At 40.8% G+C, this 21,031-nt stretch overlaps 1 protein-coding gene across 3 annotated transcripts in view; it reads right to left on the bottom strand.

The window, feature by feature from the left end:
* The window catches only part of STAM2 (signal transducing adaptor molecule 2), a 55,330-nt gene extending 34,573 nt beyond the window's left edge, over nt 1-20,757 (bottom strand). For 2 of the 3 annotated variants that reach the window (XM_007964973.3, XM_073019682.1), the window contains exon 1: nt 20,386-20,755. In XM_007964973.3, coding sequence (XP_007963164.1) covers nt 20,386-20,425 — 40 coding nt within the window. In that variant the 5' untranslated portion in view covers nt 20,426-20,755. Of the gene's footprint in view, nt 1-19,514; nt 19,584-20,385 lie in introns of all 3 variants that reach the window. The other variant, XM_007964972.3, reaches the window with a different exon arrangement.
* Nucleotides 20,758-21,031: the final 274 nt, after the last annotated feature.

The following is a 21,031-nucleotide window of genomic DNA, read 5'->3' on the forward strand; positions in this document are numbered from 1 at the left end:
GTAGCTAGGACCACAGGTGTGCACCATCATGCCCAACTAAAGTTTTGCATTTTTTGTGGAGATGGGGTTTCGCCATGTTGCCCAGGTTGGTCTCAAACTGCTGGGCTCAAGTGATCTGCCCGCCTCAGCCTCCGAAAGTGCTGAGATTACACGTCTGAGCCACCATGCCAGTCAACATTTGGATTTTTAAAAACGTTTTTGGGCCAGGAGCGGTGGCTCACGGCACTTTGGGAGGCCGAGCTGGGCAGATCACGAGGTCAGGGGATCGAGACCATCCTGGCTAACATGGTGAAACTCCGTCACTACTAAAATTACAAAAGATTAGCCGGGCATGGTGGTGGGCGCCTGTAGACCCAGCTACTCAGGAGGCTGAGGCAGGAGAATGGCCTGAACCTGGGACGCGGAGCTTGCAGTGAGCAGAATTCGTGCCACTGCACTCCAGCCTGGGCGACAGAGCAAAATTCCATCTCAAAAAAGACAAAAAAACAAAAAAACACTTTTTGGCTAATATAAATAATGCACTGATGCTATCAACATTCATGTACAAGTCCCTGTGTAGACATCATGTTTTCATTTTCCTTTAGCATATATCTAGGAGTAGAAATGCTGTGTCATATAACTCTATGTTTAATTTTTTTAGGAATGGGCAGTTTTCCAAGGGAACTATACTATGGTACATTCCCACCAGCAATATGTGAATGTTTCACCTGGAGTTTCATAACATCCAAAAAATACACTATATTCTTTAGGGATATATACACAGGTCATAAAAGTATTAACATGCATGAGAAGGAAAAACATCAAACTTCGGGGGTGGTTCAAAAGAAGACAGGGGCTTCATTGTATTTATAAAGGTTTATTAAGTTGTACAGTATGTATCCAGAAAATATTTTATTTTCAGTATCTTTTTTATGGTCTGAAATATTATATGATCAAAGTAAAAACTGACAAGTAATTAACGTGCATTGTGAGAAATAAAATAAATTAATTAAACTGTTAAAAAGCATGATTGGAATATAATGATTGAGTTATGGAGCATTTTTACTAACTTTTACAAAAATTTCAATATCAAGGAATACAATTTTTTCTTCTAGTATGGAGAGGTGGAGATACAAAAAATACCACTTTAGAAACATTGTATCATTTTATATCTTTTCCTCTTTATCACATATACTCTATAATTTCAAATATAGAATAAGCTAGCAAAACATACACACATACACATACACACACACACACCACAGGTGATATCACAGTGATCATCAGGAAAGATGGTAGGAAACCAGAGTAATTTTTTTTTTAAACAGCAAGGAATAATCAAAAGAAGCCAAAAAATGAACTGGCTTAGCAAACAACTATACTTTGTGAGTAAAGAGAAACACACCAATGCAGTTAACCTCAGTTAAATGCTGGAACTCGCTTTAAAAAGCCATGCAAATTGCCTACCACTTATGGATGGAAAGCAACTGTTTTGACATGTGATGAAATGACAAACCAAGGGTTTTAGAAAAGTAATATATTTTTGTCTACTGAAAGTTCTAGATCCAGGCACCAAACTATGCAGGTAAAACATACCTACTCAGGTTTTCACCTTCTTCCCTTGCGCAAAAAAGACTATTGCTTTGGAAAGTCAGAGCAGACTATATTGTTTTCAAGGCTTAACTATTTCTGAATTACGTATCTAATAAATTCCATGAATTCAGAAGTACAGACAAGGAAAAACCTTTTTCCAATCCCTTTTAAAACTGTGATGTATATCCTTCCAGACATTATATATACATATATACACACACATACATATACACACACACACGCAAAAATAATAAAAGCTAATGCAAAATTAAATAGTATAAGGTGTACAAAGACAGCACCCAAAAACAGACAACTTCTTCCTTGGCTAAGTTATGAACAAGATGAGAAACAAAACAGAATAAAATAACACTTTTGTTACTAACAGAAGCTTTAGATATACTGGCCAAATGAATTTAGTAGTGAACCCCAGAAGTGGGCATGCCTTAGCACTAAAGAGGAGAAGGTCTCTCCCTGCAGGGGTAAACCTCTGCATAACTTATTCCACGGAAAAGAAAATGAAAAATCACTCAGTGGTGGTGGAAAGACTAGCTAGTCCTACACAGAAGGGCATACGTAAGGCCAGTTATTCTCAAACTTACCAATCAGGTGTCCTCACACCAGAGATGAAGTGAATAAAAAAGCAAGAGCAAGCCAGGTGAGGTAGCACACACCTATCGTCCCAGCACTTGAGAGGCCAAGGCAGGCAGATCACTTGAGCCCAGGAGTTCAACACCAGCATGGGCAACACGGTAAAACCCTGTCTCTACAAAAAACACAAAAAAGTTAGCTGGGCCTGATGGCATACGCCTGTAGTCCCAGCTACTTCGGAGGCTGAGGTAGGACGATGGCTTGAGCCCGGGAGGTCGAGGTTGCAGTGAGACAAGATCGCACCACTGCACTCCAACGTGGACAACAGAGTGAGCCCTGTCTCCACAAAACAAAACAAAGGGCAGGCTCAGGGTGACACTAATGGAACTCCCTTCTCACAAAGAAAACCATAGGGGTACAGAAAAAATATTCCCCACTAATATTGTGATCATACTAAATGTATCATTTCTTTACATGCATTTCTACTCATAAACATCTGTCCACATTCAGAAATACACATCTATACCAGTATTTTTAGTAGCTGCATAATGTACCATTATATACAGAGTAGCCACAAAGTTCCAAAACAAGCTAGAGAGAAGCTATCAGCAAACTGATTGTAAATCCATTAAGTACTCAATCTGTCTTCTTTGTTATACTTACTGGTATCATTCATATTGGTGACTCACATAGACGAAATACAAAATAATTGGGAGGGCAGGATTTTGTGCATAGTCCTTTCTGAAGATATTTCATAGCATTTTTTTTGTTTAGCATCTGTCTTTGTCACAACCTTTCACCACATTCCACCCCCAGATGAATGTAACCATCACAGCACGAATTTTTGTTTGTTTTGTTCACTATTATTATTCTTAGTACATAAACGGCATGTAGGGCACGAAGTAGGTGCTCCATCAATATTTGTTTCATGAGTGAATGAATGATGTTGGTTGCTCCTCCACATTCCATTAGCCTGGTACAATGTGTAAAGTGGCAAACAACAGCAGAGCTTTTGAGACATGAACTAAAAGGGCATTAACTCTGATGCCGATCTGTGGACATGGTTTGGCTGATGTGTGCAAAGTTCTGGACCAACCAAAGCTTCACTGCTGAGCAGACAAATATTCAAGGGGCTACATAAGATCAAACTTCAATAGCAACACCACATGGCAACAAAAGGTAATAGCACTAGTGGGCTTATGAAGTTCTAGTTCTCCTCTTATTTACTGAGAGAAGTAACTCTATGTTTGGGAGTCTCAACAAGGAGGCAGGGTAAGTGGGGAAGGCAATGCTTCAAGAGCTTCTTAGACAGGTGACTAACTTTACATACTGAGTCTGAAAAGCAAATCATATATTTTACAGCTTCATGCCAATCTTTCCTATTCGTTTATGATGCAGTTTTCGCTATAACAGAATCTACCATTTTTCTTTTTATAGTGTCATTTAGCATACTGTTTGAATTACCTGAAGATTAAATATCTACCCACATTCTTTTCTGTATATTAATCCCCTTTTACATGTAAATCTTTAGGGTATCTAGAACTTCATTTAGTATATCTGGAACCTCACACATGGTGTGAGGCAGGAACAGAAAAATATTTTTACAAATTTTTTGTCAGTTCTACCATTTAAGAATCTATCCTTTCCTCATTGATCTGAGAAGCCAGCATCATCAATTACCAAATTTTACGAGTATGAATGTGTATGACTACAAAGACACACACATAATCAGGTGAGTCTGATTTTAGACCATCTAATAACCTACCTAGTCCAGCTAGAATTCAACTTTTCATGATATTTTTCCAATTCCGGTCATGTAACACATTAAATATGAAGCCTATCTGATGCCTTCTAAAGCCTCCCAACAATTTTTAAAATATCTAATTAGACTATTGTTTATTCGATTTAATTTCCACAGAAAATGGAAAATTCCTGATTTGAATACTCTATCAAGTACAGTTTAGTCTCTACAAATATAGCCTCACAATTACTCTTTTTAAAAAGTATAAAACCTGAAGACTTCATAATGGCCTGCCAAAAAGGACTTCGTTTTTCAAGTGAGCTAAATAACATTTAAATTACGCACTTAGGAGTATTTTAAACCCCTGGAAAATCTTAAATATTATAATTAAGAAACCAGTCTTTTATAGCATGTCACTTTGCCCAATGTTGGGGCCCTATATCACATTATTCTGTGTCAAACGCATAGCGAGGGAGAAAGTTGAAAGAGCCCTCCTGGGGCCTAAATGCTAAACTGCCAGCATTTGGCGGGTGTAAGTCATAACATTTCATCACCAGGCTTCGATTACTGTATATAGAAAGCCTCAAATACAACATGAAATAGCTTAGAAAGATTCTAACAATATTATAAAGAATAATTCCATCAATACCTACCTACAAGGAACAAAAAGGCTCCGCCCAACTTACAGTCATTATGTTCAAAGTACAGCTTTAACAACAATCTAGCTCTACCCATAAAACTTTTAATAAAATAGGCTCTATCAGTAATAAAAAAATTTACATGAAATAAGAATGCCTGCAAGAAAGCTTTAAAGCTCCTCCTATTATGTTTGCAAATAAAAATTCATGACTAGTCTTCTGCTTCCAAACATGATAGAATATCTGGTACCAGACTTGCGATCTTACCAAAAACAACTATAAAACAGGCCAAAATCGATGAGGCAATTGTTTTCAGGGAATGAATAGCAGGCAGAGCAGGTCCCAGATCTTTGAGGGAAGGGAAATATGTAGTGAGCCTCACGATGGCCTCAGCTTTCTGCCTTGGAATACTTTCCTGTCCAGCACAAGGAAGACTTGCCCAAGTAGAGGACGACTAGCCCAAGAAGAGCAGCTGAGAGACGGAGACCAGGTTTCTAAGCACGGTGATTAACCAGAGGCCCTTGGCCAAGGGCTGGGCTACACAAACACACTCGAGATGAGTCTCTATGGGGTCTAGCAGAGATTACCTGCTATGGGGCTAAAAGGTCAAGCAGCACTGGGAGTCATCCTCCCTATTATGCATGGAATGTTTGTGTTCCTCCCAAAATTCTTATGTTGAAGCTGTAATCCCCAGTGTGGCTGTATTTGCAGATGGGGCCTCTAAGGAAGTAATTATTGTTAAATGATGCCAAAAGGATGGGACCCTGATCCAAAAAGATTAGTGTCCTTTTAAGAAGATACACCAGAGAGCTAGCACTCTTTGTGTACACACAGCAAGGAAAAGCCATATGAGGACACAGGAATAAGGGGGCTGTATATAACCCAAGAGGCGAACTCTCACCAGACAGCACCTCTGCTGGCACTTTGATCTCGGACTTGCAGGCCCCAGAACTGTGAGAAAATAAATTTCTGCTGCGTAAGCTACCTAGCCTATGGTATTGTTATGGCAGCCCAAGCAGGCTAATTAACACTGCCCAAACAAAGCAAGAGAACACTTCATGCATTTAGTTGAAAATCCAAAACGGGCACACCTTAGGAGGAAAAGTCCTCTAGAATTTAGTTCAAAACCAAAATAGGCCTCCCTCCAAGGAATAAAACCAAGCCTGTCAAAACCTAAAAGATCCCCCCAATAATATTACAACCTGACAAAACTCAACACCATTTAGAGGAAGACAATGTAATTTAGCCTCCCTACAAAGAATAATCACAATGTCCACCGTAATACAAAAAATTACTAAATAAGCAAACAAGTATCCCAAAATCAAGATTACTCAATAAAAACAGATGTTAGCATAACCCAAATGTTAGACTTAGCAAGAAAGAACTTTAGAGAATTATATATATTTTCAAGAATGCAAAGATTGGTGAATGCTCAGCAGAGAAATGAAAACTATAAAAATGGAATGTCTGAACTGCAAAGTACAATATCTCAATTTAAAAATGCATTAAATGGGCTGGGTGCGGGGGGCTCACACCTGCAATTCCAGCACTTTGGGAGGATGAGTGGGGTGGATCATGAGGTCAAGAGATCGAGACCATCCCGGCCAACATGGTGAAGCCCTGTCTCTACTAAAAATACAAAAAATTAGCCAGGTGTGGTGGTGGGTGCCTGTAGTTCCAGCTACTCAGGAGGCTGAGGCAGGAGAATCACTTGAACCTAGGAAGTAGAGGTTACAGTGAGCCAAGATTACATAACTGTACTCCAGTCTGGGCAACAGAGCGAGACTCTGTCTCAATAAAAAAAAAAGAACCAACTTGTAATACCCAATCAGGTAGAAACTAACAATCAGGACATGGATGATTTAAAGTATAACAGAAGGCAACATAAAAATGTATTATGATTAAGACACTATGTATCAATACCTTTGGACATGACTAAAGCAATTTAGAACTTTGTCTTAGTCTGTTTTACACTGCTATTTAACAGAATACCTGAAACAGGGTAGTTCATAAAGAACAGAAATTTATTTCTCACAGTTCTGGAGACTGGAAAGTCCAAGATCAAAGCAATGGCATCTGGTCAGGGCCTTCTTACTGTGTCCTCACATGGCAGAAGGTGGAAGGGCAAGGGAGAGTGAACCCACTCCTGTAAGCCCTTTTTATTGCAGCATTAATCCATTCATAAAAGAGGTACTCTCATGACCTAAACACTTCCCAAAAGGCCCCATCCCCCAACACTGTTACATTGGGGACTGTTTCCAACACGTAAATTGTGGGGGACACATTCTCACCATAGCAATCTTAGGGGAAAAAATTGCTTTTTATCTATTAATAGGAGGAAAAACCCTCAATTGTTTCTATACCTTAAAATTGCAGTATAAGAACTGAGAAAAGCTAGTCAAAAATATATATATATAAAAAATATATATATATAAACACATATATACAATTTTTTTTTTTTTTTTGAGATGGAGTCTTGCTCTGTTGCCCAGGCTGGAGTGCAGTGGCCAGATCTCAGCTCACTGCAAGCTCCACCTCCCGGGTTTACGCCATTCTCCTGTCTCAGTCTCCCGAGTAGCTGCGACTACAGGCGCTCGCCACCAAGCCTGGCTAGTTTTTTGTATTTTTTTAGTAGAGACGGGGTTTCACTGTGTTAGCCAGGATGGTCTCGATCTCCTGACCTCGTGATCCGCCTGTCTCGGCCTCCCAAAGTGCTGGGATTACAGGCTTGAGCCACCACGCTCAATTAATTAACAATTTAATTAAAAACAATAATAGGAATTAAGCAATAACTCCTGAGCATTTTACATATGCTAAATCACTTGCTCCTCAATCAAATGAAGGATCCTCATAAGTGGGGACTGGTGGTTCACTCCTGTAATCCCAGCACTGTGGGAGGCCAAGGTAGGAGGATCACTTGAGAGTCCAGGAGTTCAAGACCAGCCTGGGCAACACAGTGAGATCCCTCATCTCTAACAACAACAAAAAAAATTTTAAAAAGTAGTCTGGTACAGTGATGCACACTTGTAGTTCTAGCTACTCAGAAGGCTGAAACAGGAGAGTGCGTGAGCCCAGGAGTTTGAGGTTATAGTGAGCTACGATTGTGCCACTGTACTCCAGCCTGGGCTGGGTTATTTTACAACCTTGCATGTAAAATAAATAAATAAAAATAAAAACTATATAAATGGGAAAGCTGAGATACAGAAAATTATTCTTCTTATTATTATTATTTGAGATACAGTCTCACTCTGTCGCCCAGGTTGGAGTAGAGTGGCACGATCTCAGCTCACTGCAACCTCTGCCTTCCGGGTTCAAGCAATTCTCCCGCCTCAGCCTCCCGAGTAGCTGGAACTACAGGTGCATGCCACCGTGGCTGGGTAATTTTTGCATTTTTAGTAGAGACAAGGTTTTGCCATGTTGGTCAGGCTGGTCTCGAACTCCTGACCTCAGGTGATCTGCCCGCCTTGGCCTCCCAAAGTGCTGGGATTACAGGCATGAGCCACTGTGCCTGGTCCAGAAAATTATTAAATAACTAGCACAAGGTTATACAGTTAGTAAGCAATAAAATAGAGATTTCAATTTGTGCCATCTGGCTCAGAGTGTGTGCTCCAGGTTCAAATCACTATATTAAACTGCCTCTTGAGAGCAATTTTTGTTCAAAATTGCCAAATTAACATAGTTAGTTTTTCTGTTTCCCTATGTATACATTGTTGCAGGAAGTCAGGGACCCTGAATGGAGGGACTGGCTGGAGCCATGGCAGAGGAACATAAATTGTGAAGATTTCATGGACATTTATCAGTTCCCAAAATTAATACTTTTATCATTTCTTAGGCCTGTCTTTACTGCAATCTCTGAATATAAGTTGTGGAGATTTCATGGACATTTATCAGTTCCCAAATAATACTCTTATTAATTTCTTATGCCTGTCGTTAATCTCTTAATCCTGTTATCTTCGTAAGCTGAGAATGTACATCACCTCAGGACTCTGTGATGATTGTGTTAACTATACAAATTGATTGTAAAACATGTGTTTTAAGAATATGAAATCTGACTGTAAAACGTGTGTTTGAACAATATGAAATCAGTGCACCTTAAAAAAGAACAGAATAACAGTAATTTTAGGGAACAAGGGAAGATAACCATAAGGTCTGACTGCCTGCGGGGTGGGGCAAAAAGAGCCATATTTTTCTTCCTGCAGAGAGTCTATAAACAGATGTGCAAGGAGGAGAGATACTCCTCAATTCTTCTCCTAGCAAACAATATTAAATATTACGACCCTAGGAAAAGAAGTGCATTCCTGGGGGGAGGTCTATAAACGGCCGCTCTGGGAGTATCTGTCTTATGCGGTTGAGATAAGGACTGAAATACACCCTGGTCTCCTGCAGTATCCTCAGGCTTACTAGGATTGGGAAAGTCCAGCCTGGTAAATTTTGGTCAGACTGGTTCTCTGCTCTTGAACCCTGTTTTCTGTTAAGATGTTAAGACAATACGTGCACAGCTGAACACAGATCCTCATTAGTAATTCCAATTTTGCCCTTTGCCTTGTGATCTTTACTGGCCTCAGAAGCATGTGATCTTTGTGACCTACTCCCTGTTCATACACCACCTCCCCTTTTGAAATCCTTAATAAAAACTTGCTGGTTTTGCAGTTCAGGTGGGGCATTACAGACCTACCGATATGTGACGTCACCCCCGGCGGCCCAGCTGTAAAATTCCTCTCTTTGTACTCTTTCTCTTTCTGAGACCGGCTGACACTTAGGGAAACTAGAAAGAACCTACATTGAAATATTAGGGGCGGGTTCCCCTGATAATACATATCTTAAACACACTGAATAGGAAATGTGCAAATTCAACTCTCGTTTATAAGCAAAGAATCAGGCAGAGTGCCATGATTAACTTTTTTTTTTTTTTTTTTTTTTTTTTTTTGAGATGCAGTTTTGCTCTTGTTGCCCAGGCTGGAGTGCAATGGCACAATCTCGGCTCAATGCAAACCTCTGCCTCCCGAGTTCAAGCGATTCTCCTGCCTCAGCCTCCCAAGTAGCTGGGATTACAGGCATGCACCACCATGCCGGGCTAATTTTGTATTTTTAGTAGGGGTGGAGTTTCTCCACGTTGGTCAGGCTGGTCTCGAACTCCCAACCTCAGGTGATCTGCCCACCCAGGCCTCCCAAAGTGCTGGGATTAAAAGCGTGAGCCACTGTGCCCAGCCGATTAACTCCATTTACTAAACCATATAATAATACAATATATTCAAGAGCTGCTTCCTCTGATGCAATATAGATCAGTCATTGCCATTCTATTCATTTCTCATGTCGCCACCAACATTTTTGGGGCGATTAGGAGGAATTAAGAGAATTGAGCCTAAGGGGAGCCAGGAGGAAAAGAAGGGGGAAAAACACATAAAAATTCCCTTTTACTGTCTTTTAATATTTTAAACCATCTATTAAAAAGGCAAGTCCTGGGGCCAGCCTTTATTTTCCTACAAGTTTACTTTCTTCTTGGCTGATATTTCCAAAATACCCTCTGTAATCCTGTTAGGTGAGAACCATGTCCCACTAACTCCACAAAATGAGCACACTCATTTACACACACCCTTACTCAGGAGACAGGGCAGAAGCATACATGTTATAATTTCCATTGTAATAGGCCTATTAGGAAGCATAATGTGCCAGACATTTTCTAGTGACTGGGATAAAGGAAAAATGAGTCGGCTGGGTGCAGTGGCTCATGTCTGTAATCTCGGCACTTTGGGAGGCTGAGGCGGGCAGATCACAAGGTCAGGAGATCAAGACGAGCCTGGCTAACATGGTGAAACCCCATCTCTATTAAAAAATATATATATATACAAAAAATTATCTGGGTGGGGTGGCACGCACCTGCAGTCCCAACTACTCAGGAGGCTGTGCCAGGAGAATCACTTGAACCCGGGAGATGGAGGTTGCAGTGAGCCAAAATAGCGCCACTGCACTCCAGCCTGGGCAACAGAATGAGACTCCGTCTCCAAAAAAAAAAAAAAAAAAGAGTCTCCAAGGTAGCCACTAGCATGCCAAAAAGTTACAGATAGAGAATCAAAAGCAAATAGGCCAGGCATATGATTACATTACCTCTGCAGACCGAGAAGACCATTATGCACACTCTGTATGCACCCGTGGAGTACTGTCAGGCTTCAGGGGTGGGACACACATCACCAGTTAAACAACAAGGACCTGCCCTGCCTACATCCAGCTCTGAAGCTTTCTTACTAGCTTATAAGCTTTGGAGTAGTTCACCTTCATTCTGACTCAAACTCAAATCCATGTTCTCATTTGTCAAATGGAGATTAAAATAGCTGCCGTGCTTAAAAGAGTTGTGAAAATTATGTGAAAAGAAAAATGGACAAAATACTTAAACAAGTAGTACTTTGAAAAAGAGAATATCCATTTAGCAAAATAAATATATTTAAAGGTGCCCAACATCAAGAGTTATCAGGTAAATGCATATTAAAACTACAATGAAGGCCGGGCATGGTGGCTCCCGCCTGTAACTCCAGCACTTTGGGAGGTCAAGGCGAGCGGATCACAGGAGGCCAGGAGCTGGAGAACTGAAAATGCAAAAACTAGCCAGACATGGTGGTGTACATCTGTAGTCCCAGCTACTCGGGAGGTAGGAGAATTGCTTGAACCTGGGAGGGAGAGGTTGCAGTGAGCCCAGATCATGCCACTGCATTCCAGCTTGGAAGACAGAGCAAGACCCTGTCTCAAAATCAACAACAACGACAAAGCCCATAATGAGATACCCACTAGAATGGCTAAAAATTTTAAAACTACATCATCATGTACTGACAAATTTTTGACATAAAATTGTAATAATACGACAAAATGAAAAATCAAGGCGGGGAAGAAGAGAAGTGGTCAGATTCAGAGACAGAAAACAACCAAGGAGAAAAAAATAACAAGAGATAAAGAAATGATATATCCTTAAGTTTTATTTTGATATCTGGGTGATAAATAGTTAGAACCAATAGTTGTCAAGTAACCAGAGTTTGATATCCTACCCTACATACATACACACAAAGCCTATTCTTAACACCTATAAGCAGGTGGCCACTTCAGATAATTTTCAGGGGACAATGGCCATTCCCAGATATCTGCCACAATGACCTTCTTAGGTTCAATCTCTACATTAAATACAAATGTTTATTCATTATCAGATAACTTAACAGAACCTAATAAGGTATTAATGTTTGGGAAAAAAAAAGTTCTTCCCCTTCAACCCTCCATCTCAAGGACTTAGTACTGCTGTGGACAAACCAAAACACTGCACATGCTAGATTTCTTTAAGCAGATCTCTTTTTAGAAGAGAAGGTTAAGATAATTCATCCCATGACAAATGAAAGTAAAAGCTGCTGTTTCAGATAAGAATAAAAAAAAAACTTTTAGTACGAATGAGAAGTAAAATTCTGAGTCACTACAATTCTCATATTGCAAATGAAAATAGGCAAGTGCTTACTAAGGGAATGTTTACCGACCAAGAAAATAGTCTGCGAGTTTTCAGATACAATAAAAATTTCACTGCATAAAAAATTTTTCATCCGAATGCTATCATTTAAAAATGATACTAAATACGAGGGAGACTGCACATAATAAAAAATTTTTAATCCTTCATCATTTCCCCTCATGCTTTTTTAAAATATGAGAGTAAACACAGTTCTGAGCTTGCATTAAAAGTCAGTAAGAACTGGAACTACTTCACAAGATACTTCATTTTTAACATTCCTTAACTGGAGAAAACTAAAGAAAGGCCTCCCTGAATGGAACAGAGATCGCCATAACAGGTCTCCATGGTAAAGAACTGCAAATGTTCCACAAGGTGCTATAGGGACAGAGAGGTGCTTGTCCTTTAAGCATAGCAGCCACAGATCCATTAAGAAAATAACACTAAAGGAAGTCTAAAAGCTGAGAGCAACACTTATTACACCAAAAAAGACAGCAGATGCCAATAAGTCAATGTGAAACTTAATCCTAAAAAAGAAAGGATGAGGGAAAAGAATGTTTCAACAATACCAAAATGCCTCAGGAACTAATATCCTTCTCACCCATGGTATTGGACAAATATTGCCAATTAGCTGCTATTTTTATAACAGGAAAAAGACTGTAAGCAAAAACACTTTTTAAAACTTTGTAACTTAGGCCAGGCATGGTGGCTCATTCCTATAATCCCAGTACTTTGGGAGGCCAAGGTAGGTGAATCACTTGAGGTCAGGAGCTCAAGACCAGCCTGGACCACATGGTGAAACCCCATTTCTAGAAAAAATACAACAACAAAAAAATTAGCCAGGCATGGTGGTGGGCGCTTCTAATCCCAGCTACTCAGGAGGCTGAGGTAGGAGAATTGCTTGAACCCAGGAGGCAGAGGCTGCAGTGAGCTGAGACTGTACCACTGCACTTCAGCCTGGGTGACCGAGTGAGGCTGTGTCTCAAAAAATAAAAAATAATAAAATAAAATAAAAACTTTTTAACTTAAACAAAATGAAAAATCAAGGAAGGGGGAGAAGAAAAGTGGTCAGATTCAAGGACAAAAGACAACCAAGGAGGAAGAAAATAACAAGAGATAAATGATATATCCTTAAGTTTCATTTTGATACCTGGGTAATAGATGGTTAGAACCATCACTTGTCAAGTAACTAGAGTTTGCTATCCTACCCTACATACTTATAAACAAGACTTATTCTTTTTTTTTTTTTTTTTTCCCTTTTGAGACAGAGTCTTGCTCTGTCGTCCAGGCTGGAGTGCAGTGGCACGATCTCAGCTCACTGCAACCTCTGCCTCCCGGGTTCAAGTGATTTTCCTGCCTCAGCTTCCCGAGTGGCTGGGATTACAGGCGTGCACCACCATGTCCGGCTAATTTTTGTATTTTTAGTAGAGACGGGGTTTCACCATGTTGGTCAGGCTGGTCTTGAACTCCTGACCCTGCAATCCACCCACCTCGGCCTCCCAAAGTGTTGGGATTACAGGTGTGAGCCACCACGCACGGCCACAAGGCCTATTCTTAACATGCAGGTTAAGGTCCTTTATTTAAACAAAAGCCATGCTAGAGACACATCCACCTAACCACACTGCTGTAGTATTATGTTGTATATTCACTGGCAGAAAATCATTCTCTTCTTGACTTACTTTCAAATTACACATAAACTTATTAAATGTTATTATTAATGAATAAAAATATTTTTTAAACTATCGATATCAACTGATGTGAAACAAAAATAAAATTAATGTCTTTTCTCTTAAATCCTAAAAACCTACAAGAAATTCCCTTGTATAATGATTTTAACCAATCTGTCATATAACCCATTTGAAATGCCCAAAATAGCTAAGACAATTATAAAACAGTGGGGAAAGAACAGACAATTCAATCCATAGTGATTAGACAACTGATTATTATCTATTGTCAATTGATTATCCAATTCAATTCCTCTGCAGACCTTATACAAAAAATAATTCCTGGTGGATCAAAGACCTAAATGTGAAAATCAAGAGTTTAGTAAAACTTGCAGAAGAAAATATGAAACGATCTGTATAACCTCAGGGTGGAGAAGGGTTTCTTTTCCTTGTTACAGGTGTGAGCCACCACACTCAGCCCTAAAGCGTTTCTTAAGAAAAATAAAACTAAGGGAGAATGACAAATATCACTAAGTGAAAACTCACATTTTCTTTACAATAAAAGACACCAGAAACAAAAAGAACTAGAATACAGATTTGCAACACACATACCCAACTAAAGATTAGTAGGAAATGTATCTGGAACTCTAAAAATCAATTTTATTTTTCGGTGTTGGTTTTTGGTTTCGTTTTTTTGTTTTGTTTTGTTTGAGAGACAGGATCTGGCTCTGTCACCCAGGCTGGAATGCAGTGGCGCAATCATGGCTCACTGTAGCCTCAACCTCCCCAGCTCAAGCCATCCTCCCACCTCAATCTCCCAAGTAGCTCGGACTACAGGCATGCGCCACCATGCTCAGCTAATTTTTGTATTTTTTGTAGAGATGGGGTTTCATCATGTGGCCTTGGCTGATCTCGAACTCCTGAGATCAAGCAATCCACCGAGTGCTGGGAATAGTAACCCAATAGAATAATAAAAGTAATGAGCAGGCAATTTATAGAGAAAGAAAACAGAATGATGAAGAAACATATGAAAAGATGCTCATCTTCACTGGCAATGAAGTAGAAATTGAAAATGAAATGAAAACAATGTCTTACTTCATACCCATCAAATAGGCATAAAGAAAATGTGACAATGTTCAGCATTAGTGAGGATGTGGAACAACAGGAATTTCACTGCTGACAGGAAGGAAATCAACAAACACTTGGAAGGGTGACTTTGCAAGAGCTACACTCTTTTTTTTTTTTTTTTTTTTTTTTTTTTGAGACGGAGTCTCACTCTGTTGCCCTGGTTGGAGTGCAGTGGCACAATCTCCGCCTCCCAGGTTCAAGTGATTCTTCTACCTCAGCCTCCCAAGCAGCTGGGATGACAGGCATTCACTACCACACTCAGCTAATTTTTGTATTTTCAGTAGAGACAGGTTTCACCACGTTGGCCAGGTTGGTCTTGAATTCCTGACCTCAGGTGATCTGCCCACCTCAGCCTCCCAAAGTGTTGGGATTACAGGCATGAGCCACCACACTAGGCCAAGAGCTACACTTCTACTGAAGAATTCCTGTTCAAGACAACAACCTTTAAGAATTTTACACTCTGCCAGGCATGGTGGCTCAGGTCTGTAATCCCAGCACTTTGGGAGGCCGAGGCAGGCGGATCACGAGGTCAGGAGTTGCACACAAGAAAACACAGATAAAAACTTTCAATACAGAGCTGTCTGTAGGTGCAAGAAATTGGAAATAAAGTCATGTTAGTCAATAGGACAACAGATAATGCATATTCATATAGTGGTATAGTATCACACAGCCATTAAAATTAATAACCTAGAGCTACAAACATCAACATGAATAACTCTCTCAAAGAAATGCTGTATGGGCCAGGCACGGTGACTCATGCCTGTAATCCCAGCACTTTGGGAGGCCAAGGCAGGCAGATCACCTGAGGTCAGGAGTTCAAGACCAGCCTGGCCAACATGGCGAAACCCCATCTCTGCTAAAACATGCAAAACTAGCAGAGCATGGTGGTGCACGCCTATAACCCCAGCTACTCGGGAGGCTGAGGCACAAGAATTGCTTGAACCTGGGAAGTAGGGGTTGCAGTGAGCTGAGATCACAGCCTGGGCGACAGAGCAAGACTCTGTCTCAAAAAAAAAAAAGAAATGCTGGATGACAAAAGTTGCAGAATGACAAAAAGACACTATTTTTAAAAAGTCTAAAAACATCTAAACAATATATAGTATATTTGTAAGTGTAGTATATATACTATTAAAGAGAATTTCCATCTATTTATAGAGTGTTTAACTCTGAGAAAGGAGGAAGAATGGGATCAGGTAGCTGCTAAAAATACTAAAGTATTTCACTGCATCTTGAATGTTCCTTTCTTTAAAAAAAGAATCAAGTATATCAAAATATTAGTACTTGACATAATTGCCTGGCAGGAATGGGAGTTCATATTTTGTATTTTATGCTGAAAATATTTCATAGTTTAAAAAGCTACAAAATATATTAGAAAAAACTTGGCTGTTAAGTCTACTATTCTTATTCAAAACCAAAAAACTTTTTTTTTAATTTTACTTTTTTATGAAGATTTTAACTTATTGTACAAAGAGTGGCCTAGTTAAGCAAATGTTATAAATTTGAATGTATAAAATGAATTTGTATTATTCTTATGCTATCAGTTATCTATGTTTATATTGGGATTTTTTATAAAATTTCACTGGAGAAAAGGACTGCATGACTGCATTTCACTGGAGAAAGTCTCAAGCTACTTCCTGGTCAATGTCTTCTAACACAGCAAAAGTCAAAAATACAGCAATACACACATTAAAAAGTCGCTTGGAAACGTATTCTCTTAAAAGTTCACAAATCAAACCGCTGCATCCGCAGTTTTGTAGAGGTAGAATTTGAGCTCAGCTTTGTGGGACACAAGTATATCTTTAAAGGAAATACTAAGGTTGAAAGGAGCAAACATTTAGCAATGAACGGTAAATAGCACAGAGGCAGAAAACTGGCAAGAAAGATTGCCTGGCTGAGTAAGGGGAAAAAAGATATGCAAACAAGAACCGGAGTTAAGGCTTAGAACAGAAAAGTCATGACTTGGAAATCAATGAATAAAGAAATGACATCTTCTCTGTTAACACTAACCACTGTGGCCCCGTCCCCCATGTTTCACTTTCCCCTTGGAATTCTACGAGAATGGCTACTCCAACCAGGCTCCACCTCAAGATTCCCATACCCCTCTAACACTTGAGCCCCTGTTGGGGAGAAGAGGCGGGATATAAGGATATTTTCTTTTTTCCCCTCAGAACACATCAAAGAAATCTTATCAAACAAAACAAAAAAATGAACCTAGATTTGAGGAATTCCAATAAAATGTTTAAAGAGCTCTAATACTACCAAATCTAGTATATTCTTCAGGGCTTGTAGGTTCCGATGCCAAGAAAAGATAGGAATTTGCCAAGAGTTCCCTACTTCCTAGCCTTTGACCTGCTTCCATTTGACAAGTCACATATCATCATCAATTCATGAATGCCTTCCTAAGACACCTTGATCCATCCTTTTCTCAGCCTCTAAGAAAAGGATTCCTTCCTCGTATGAATGTCGGAAAGACTGCTCACCCTTAAGCAAGACTCTTCATCTACCAAAAGAGATTAATCTTTAAAGGCCTTTAATCATAAAATGAGCATATCATACACTAGCAAAAGGTGGTTACTTTCTGTTGTGAAAGTGCTATCAGAGAATGGGGGAAGGAGGCTGGGCGCAGTGGCTCACGCCTGCAATCCCAACACTTTGGGAGGCCAAGGCGGGCAGATCACTTGAGGGCAGGAACTCAAGACCAGCCTGGCCAACATGGTGAAACCCCCATCTCTATTAAAAATACAAAAATTAGCCAGGTGTGGTGGTGCACACCTATAGTCCCAGCTACTTGGGAGGCTGAGGCAAGAGAATTGCTTGAACCTGGGAGGTGGGGTTGCAGTGCAGATCAGGCCACTGCACTCCAGCCTGGGAGACAGATTCGTCTCAAAAAAAGAAAAAAAAAAAGGGAAAAGAAAAGAAAAAAGAAAAGGTGGGAAGGAGAGGATACTGTCAACACCTTCTCAGAGAAAGCTCCTATCTGAAGGTCCTTGTCTTTTCTTCAGGTACTATGTTTCAAATAAAGAGAGAATGTAAAGTTTCTTGTATATTCCTGGCAATATACTTATCGTACTAAATTACAATTCTTACGTCTGTATGTTTCCTTCATTAGACTGAGAGTTCCTTGAAGGCAGGAACTCACAGTCTATTTACTCATTTTGTGTTCGTAGGTTAACACAATGTTTGACACAGTAATTATTCATTATATGTCTGCTGAATGAAGAGTGAACAAAGGAATGATCAAAAAAAAAAAAAGGTAATAAAAATCTCACTGAATCAAGGAGAACAAGTGAAAAAGACAATGACAATGTAAAGTAACATTCCTATAGATAGCTCAAGCCAAATTAATGACTTTCTTTGTGTGTGTGTGTATGTGTGTGTGTGTGTGTGTATACATAGATATATACATATTTTTTGAGATGGAGTCTTGCTCTGTTGCCAGGCTGGAGTGCAGTGGTGAGATGTCGGCTCACTGCAACCTCCACCTCCTGGGTTCAAGCGATTCTCCTGCCTCAGCCTCCCGAGTAGCAGGGACTACAGGCACGTGCCACCATGCCTGGCTAATTTTTTGCATTTTGGTAGAAACAGGGTTTCACCATGTTGGTCAGGCTGGTCTTGAACTCCCGACCTCAGGTGATCCGCCCACCTCAGCCTCCCAAAGTGCTGGGATTACAGGCGTGAGCCACCGCATCTGGCCCTTGCTTTGTATTAACGATTTAAAATGAAAAGTTTCAAGATATGAAAAACGCAACATGTAATTTTCCTTCTATGATATATGTGCAAGTCCAACTTGAGCTCCTTAGTATTTCATTCTACTTTTTCTAACTCCATTCTCTTGTCTAGAAGTTGCACGAGGGCCTCAAATTCATTCTTTCACCCTTAAAATGCCTTTGGGGTACTGAATTCAGCCATCCTTAAGCTAATATGTAACTACTTGAAGCTCTGGCTTATGGCATTGGCCATAAAATAATCTAGACACAGTTGTTTTGTTTTTGTTTTTTAAATTTCAACAGCAGTGCCTCCTTTACAACTGTGGGACTAAACTGTGATCCACTAAACCATGCTGGAGCCTCGGGAGCCAGGCAGGGAAAGGTTTAGAACAGAACAGTAGGAGTAATACCTCCACCAGAGAATTTTTCCATCAGAAAACAATCAACTTCCAAGAAAGATTTACCTTAAAGAAAAGAGTTCACGGTTTTTAAGTTTTAAAATCATTTGTCTAATTCTATTTTGTACCTTCTGTTTTATTTCATTAGGACAGAATCAAAGTGTTCTTTTAAAAGCAATTTTTTAAAAGTACAGGTTGCACAAAGGTAGTATGATTCAAACAAAAGAATAAATACTGCAATGAAGTGTTCCAAAAGGAAACAGTGAGCCTCAGAGTGATGTTTCCCAGATTTATGCCAGTCACCTGTATTCATCCACCAAGAAAAAAGTTGAATGAAATAAGGAACATACAAATTTGAACTATTTACATATATTATTTGACTCAAACATATTTTTTTTAAATGGCTTAGGGATTACACAACATACCAGAATAGGGCAGTTTCTGCAATTTCCTAATAACCAAATGTTAACTACGAAAGAGGTGAATTACTGCCCAAGATGTGCTGTATTCTTGTGAGTCCCCTTGCCCCAACCCCATTTTCAAGTTCTAAAAATTTACCTAGAGTTCTGTTAACTAAGGCTACAAAAAGAAACAAAAAACAAACCTGTAGTCCCAGCTACTCGGGAAGGGAAAACAGACGTGGAGGCTGAGGCGAGAGGAATTCTAGTCGCACCTGGCAACATAGTGAGACTCAGACTCTCAAAAATACATACATATATGTGTTTGTTTTAGTGTTACTCAAATTTCCAAAATAATTTCGTATACATCTTGTCCATGTTTTTCTCATTCTATAGTCACTCAGACCAGCGCTTTATGACCGCGACAAGTAAAATACTTGTTGTTCTGGAGTGTTTTGAGACTCGAGATTTCCTTTTCATACTCTAAAACAGAACATCTCCTAGCACCCGTGCAATCTTTGCAATTCGGGGATGAAGAGCAACACCTTTACAACTGCAATAAATCTTAAAACTACCCTATCAGGGATTGAATGCAAGAGTAATATAAATAATGGGAAGTAAGTTCTTCCTATCCAATGCGGCTGTCTAGGTGTTAAGTGTCTGGTGTTGGGCTTCTCTAGACAGCAGGGTCTCCACTGCTGCATCATCTTCAAAAAACGATGGGGCGGAGACAGAGATAACTAGCTGTCGAACGAGCAGGAAGTTTTTAATCACCAACTACACAAATACTTAATCAGTCCAGTCTCCAGCGAGCTCTTCCCAAATCCTACGCTTGCTAGGGAGAACGGCCCTTTGAGCGTCCCCAAATTCACGCGGCAGGAAGCACTCCCCAAATCGCTAGCGACGCGCCGAGGTTGCCCCCAGAAAAATCCCAACGTCGAAGTAGCGGGCAGCACCGCCCCTCCCCTCCCTACGCTTGGCTTCCTAGTCCGGAGTCGCTACCGCCCACTTTCTAGCTGGACAAACAGCAGTTCAGGGCCGGGCACAGAGCAGTCCAGGACCGGGCACAACACTCACCCACGTCTTGCTCGAAGGGGTTGGCGGTGAACAAAGGCATCTCGCCGGCGCCCGAGCCCTACTCACTGCTGTCTAGCTGAGACTCCGCAACTGCTCCCCGCCGGGTGACCCGCGGCCACGGCTCCCTAGACTGCTCCGCTTCGGCCTCCGTCCCCGCACTTCCGCCACCGCACCTGCCCGGCTCCTGCCTGACGGGCCGGCTCGGAGTCCACCCTTCGACCCCGCGCTCGCGTCCCAACTTTTCTCCCGGGGCAAGATCCCTCCGACCACGGGCGTCCTCCCAAGGCCTTTGTCGCTGCCCCAGTCCCAGACTTTTGTAGGGGTCAGGCGGCCGCTACGGCCACCTTTCCAGCGCTAGGACCCCGGCGAGCCACGGAGCCGGGGACCTTCGGAGCCGGAAGTAGTCCCGCCTGGAACTGGACGACCCCGGAAGTTGCAGTGCCGGCGGCGGCGCGGCAGGGGGCGCGGTTACCTGTGGTTTTTCGCGTTGGACGCCGGTTCTGAGGGCCATGTTCTTGTCGCGAATTTAGTTGGTTCCAGAGAGGCAAGACTCGTAGCTAGAGAACGAGGAGCCACGATGCGTACGCGTTACAGTCCTGTTTCCCTAGAAACGGAGCCGCCGGCGCAGTGGTGGCTTTGAGATTCT

This window comes from Chlorocebus sabaeus, chromosome 10 (assembly GCF_047675955.1).
Source record: "Chlorocebus sabaeus isolate Y175 chromosome 10, mChlSab1.0.hap1, whole genome shotgun sequence".
Classification (NCBI taxonomy): Eukaryota; Metazoa; Chordata; class Mammalia; order Primates; family Cercopithecidae; genus Chlorocebus; species Chlorocebus sabaeus.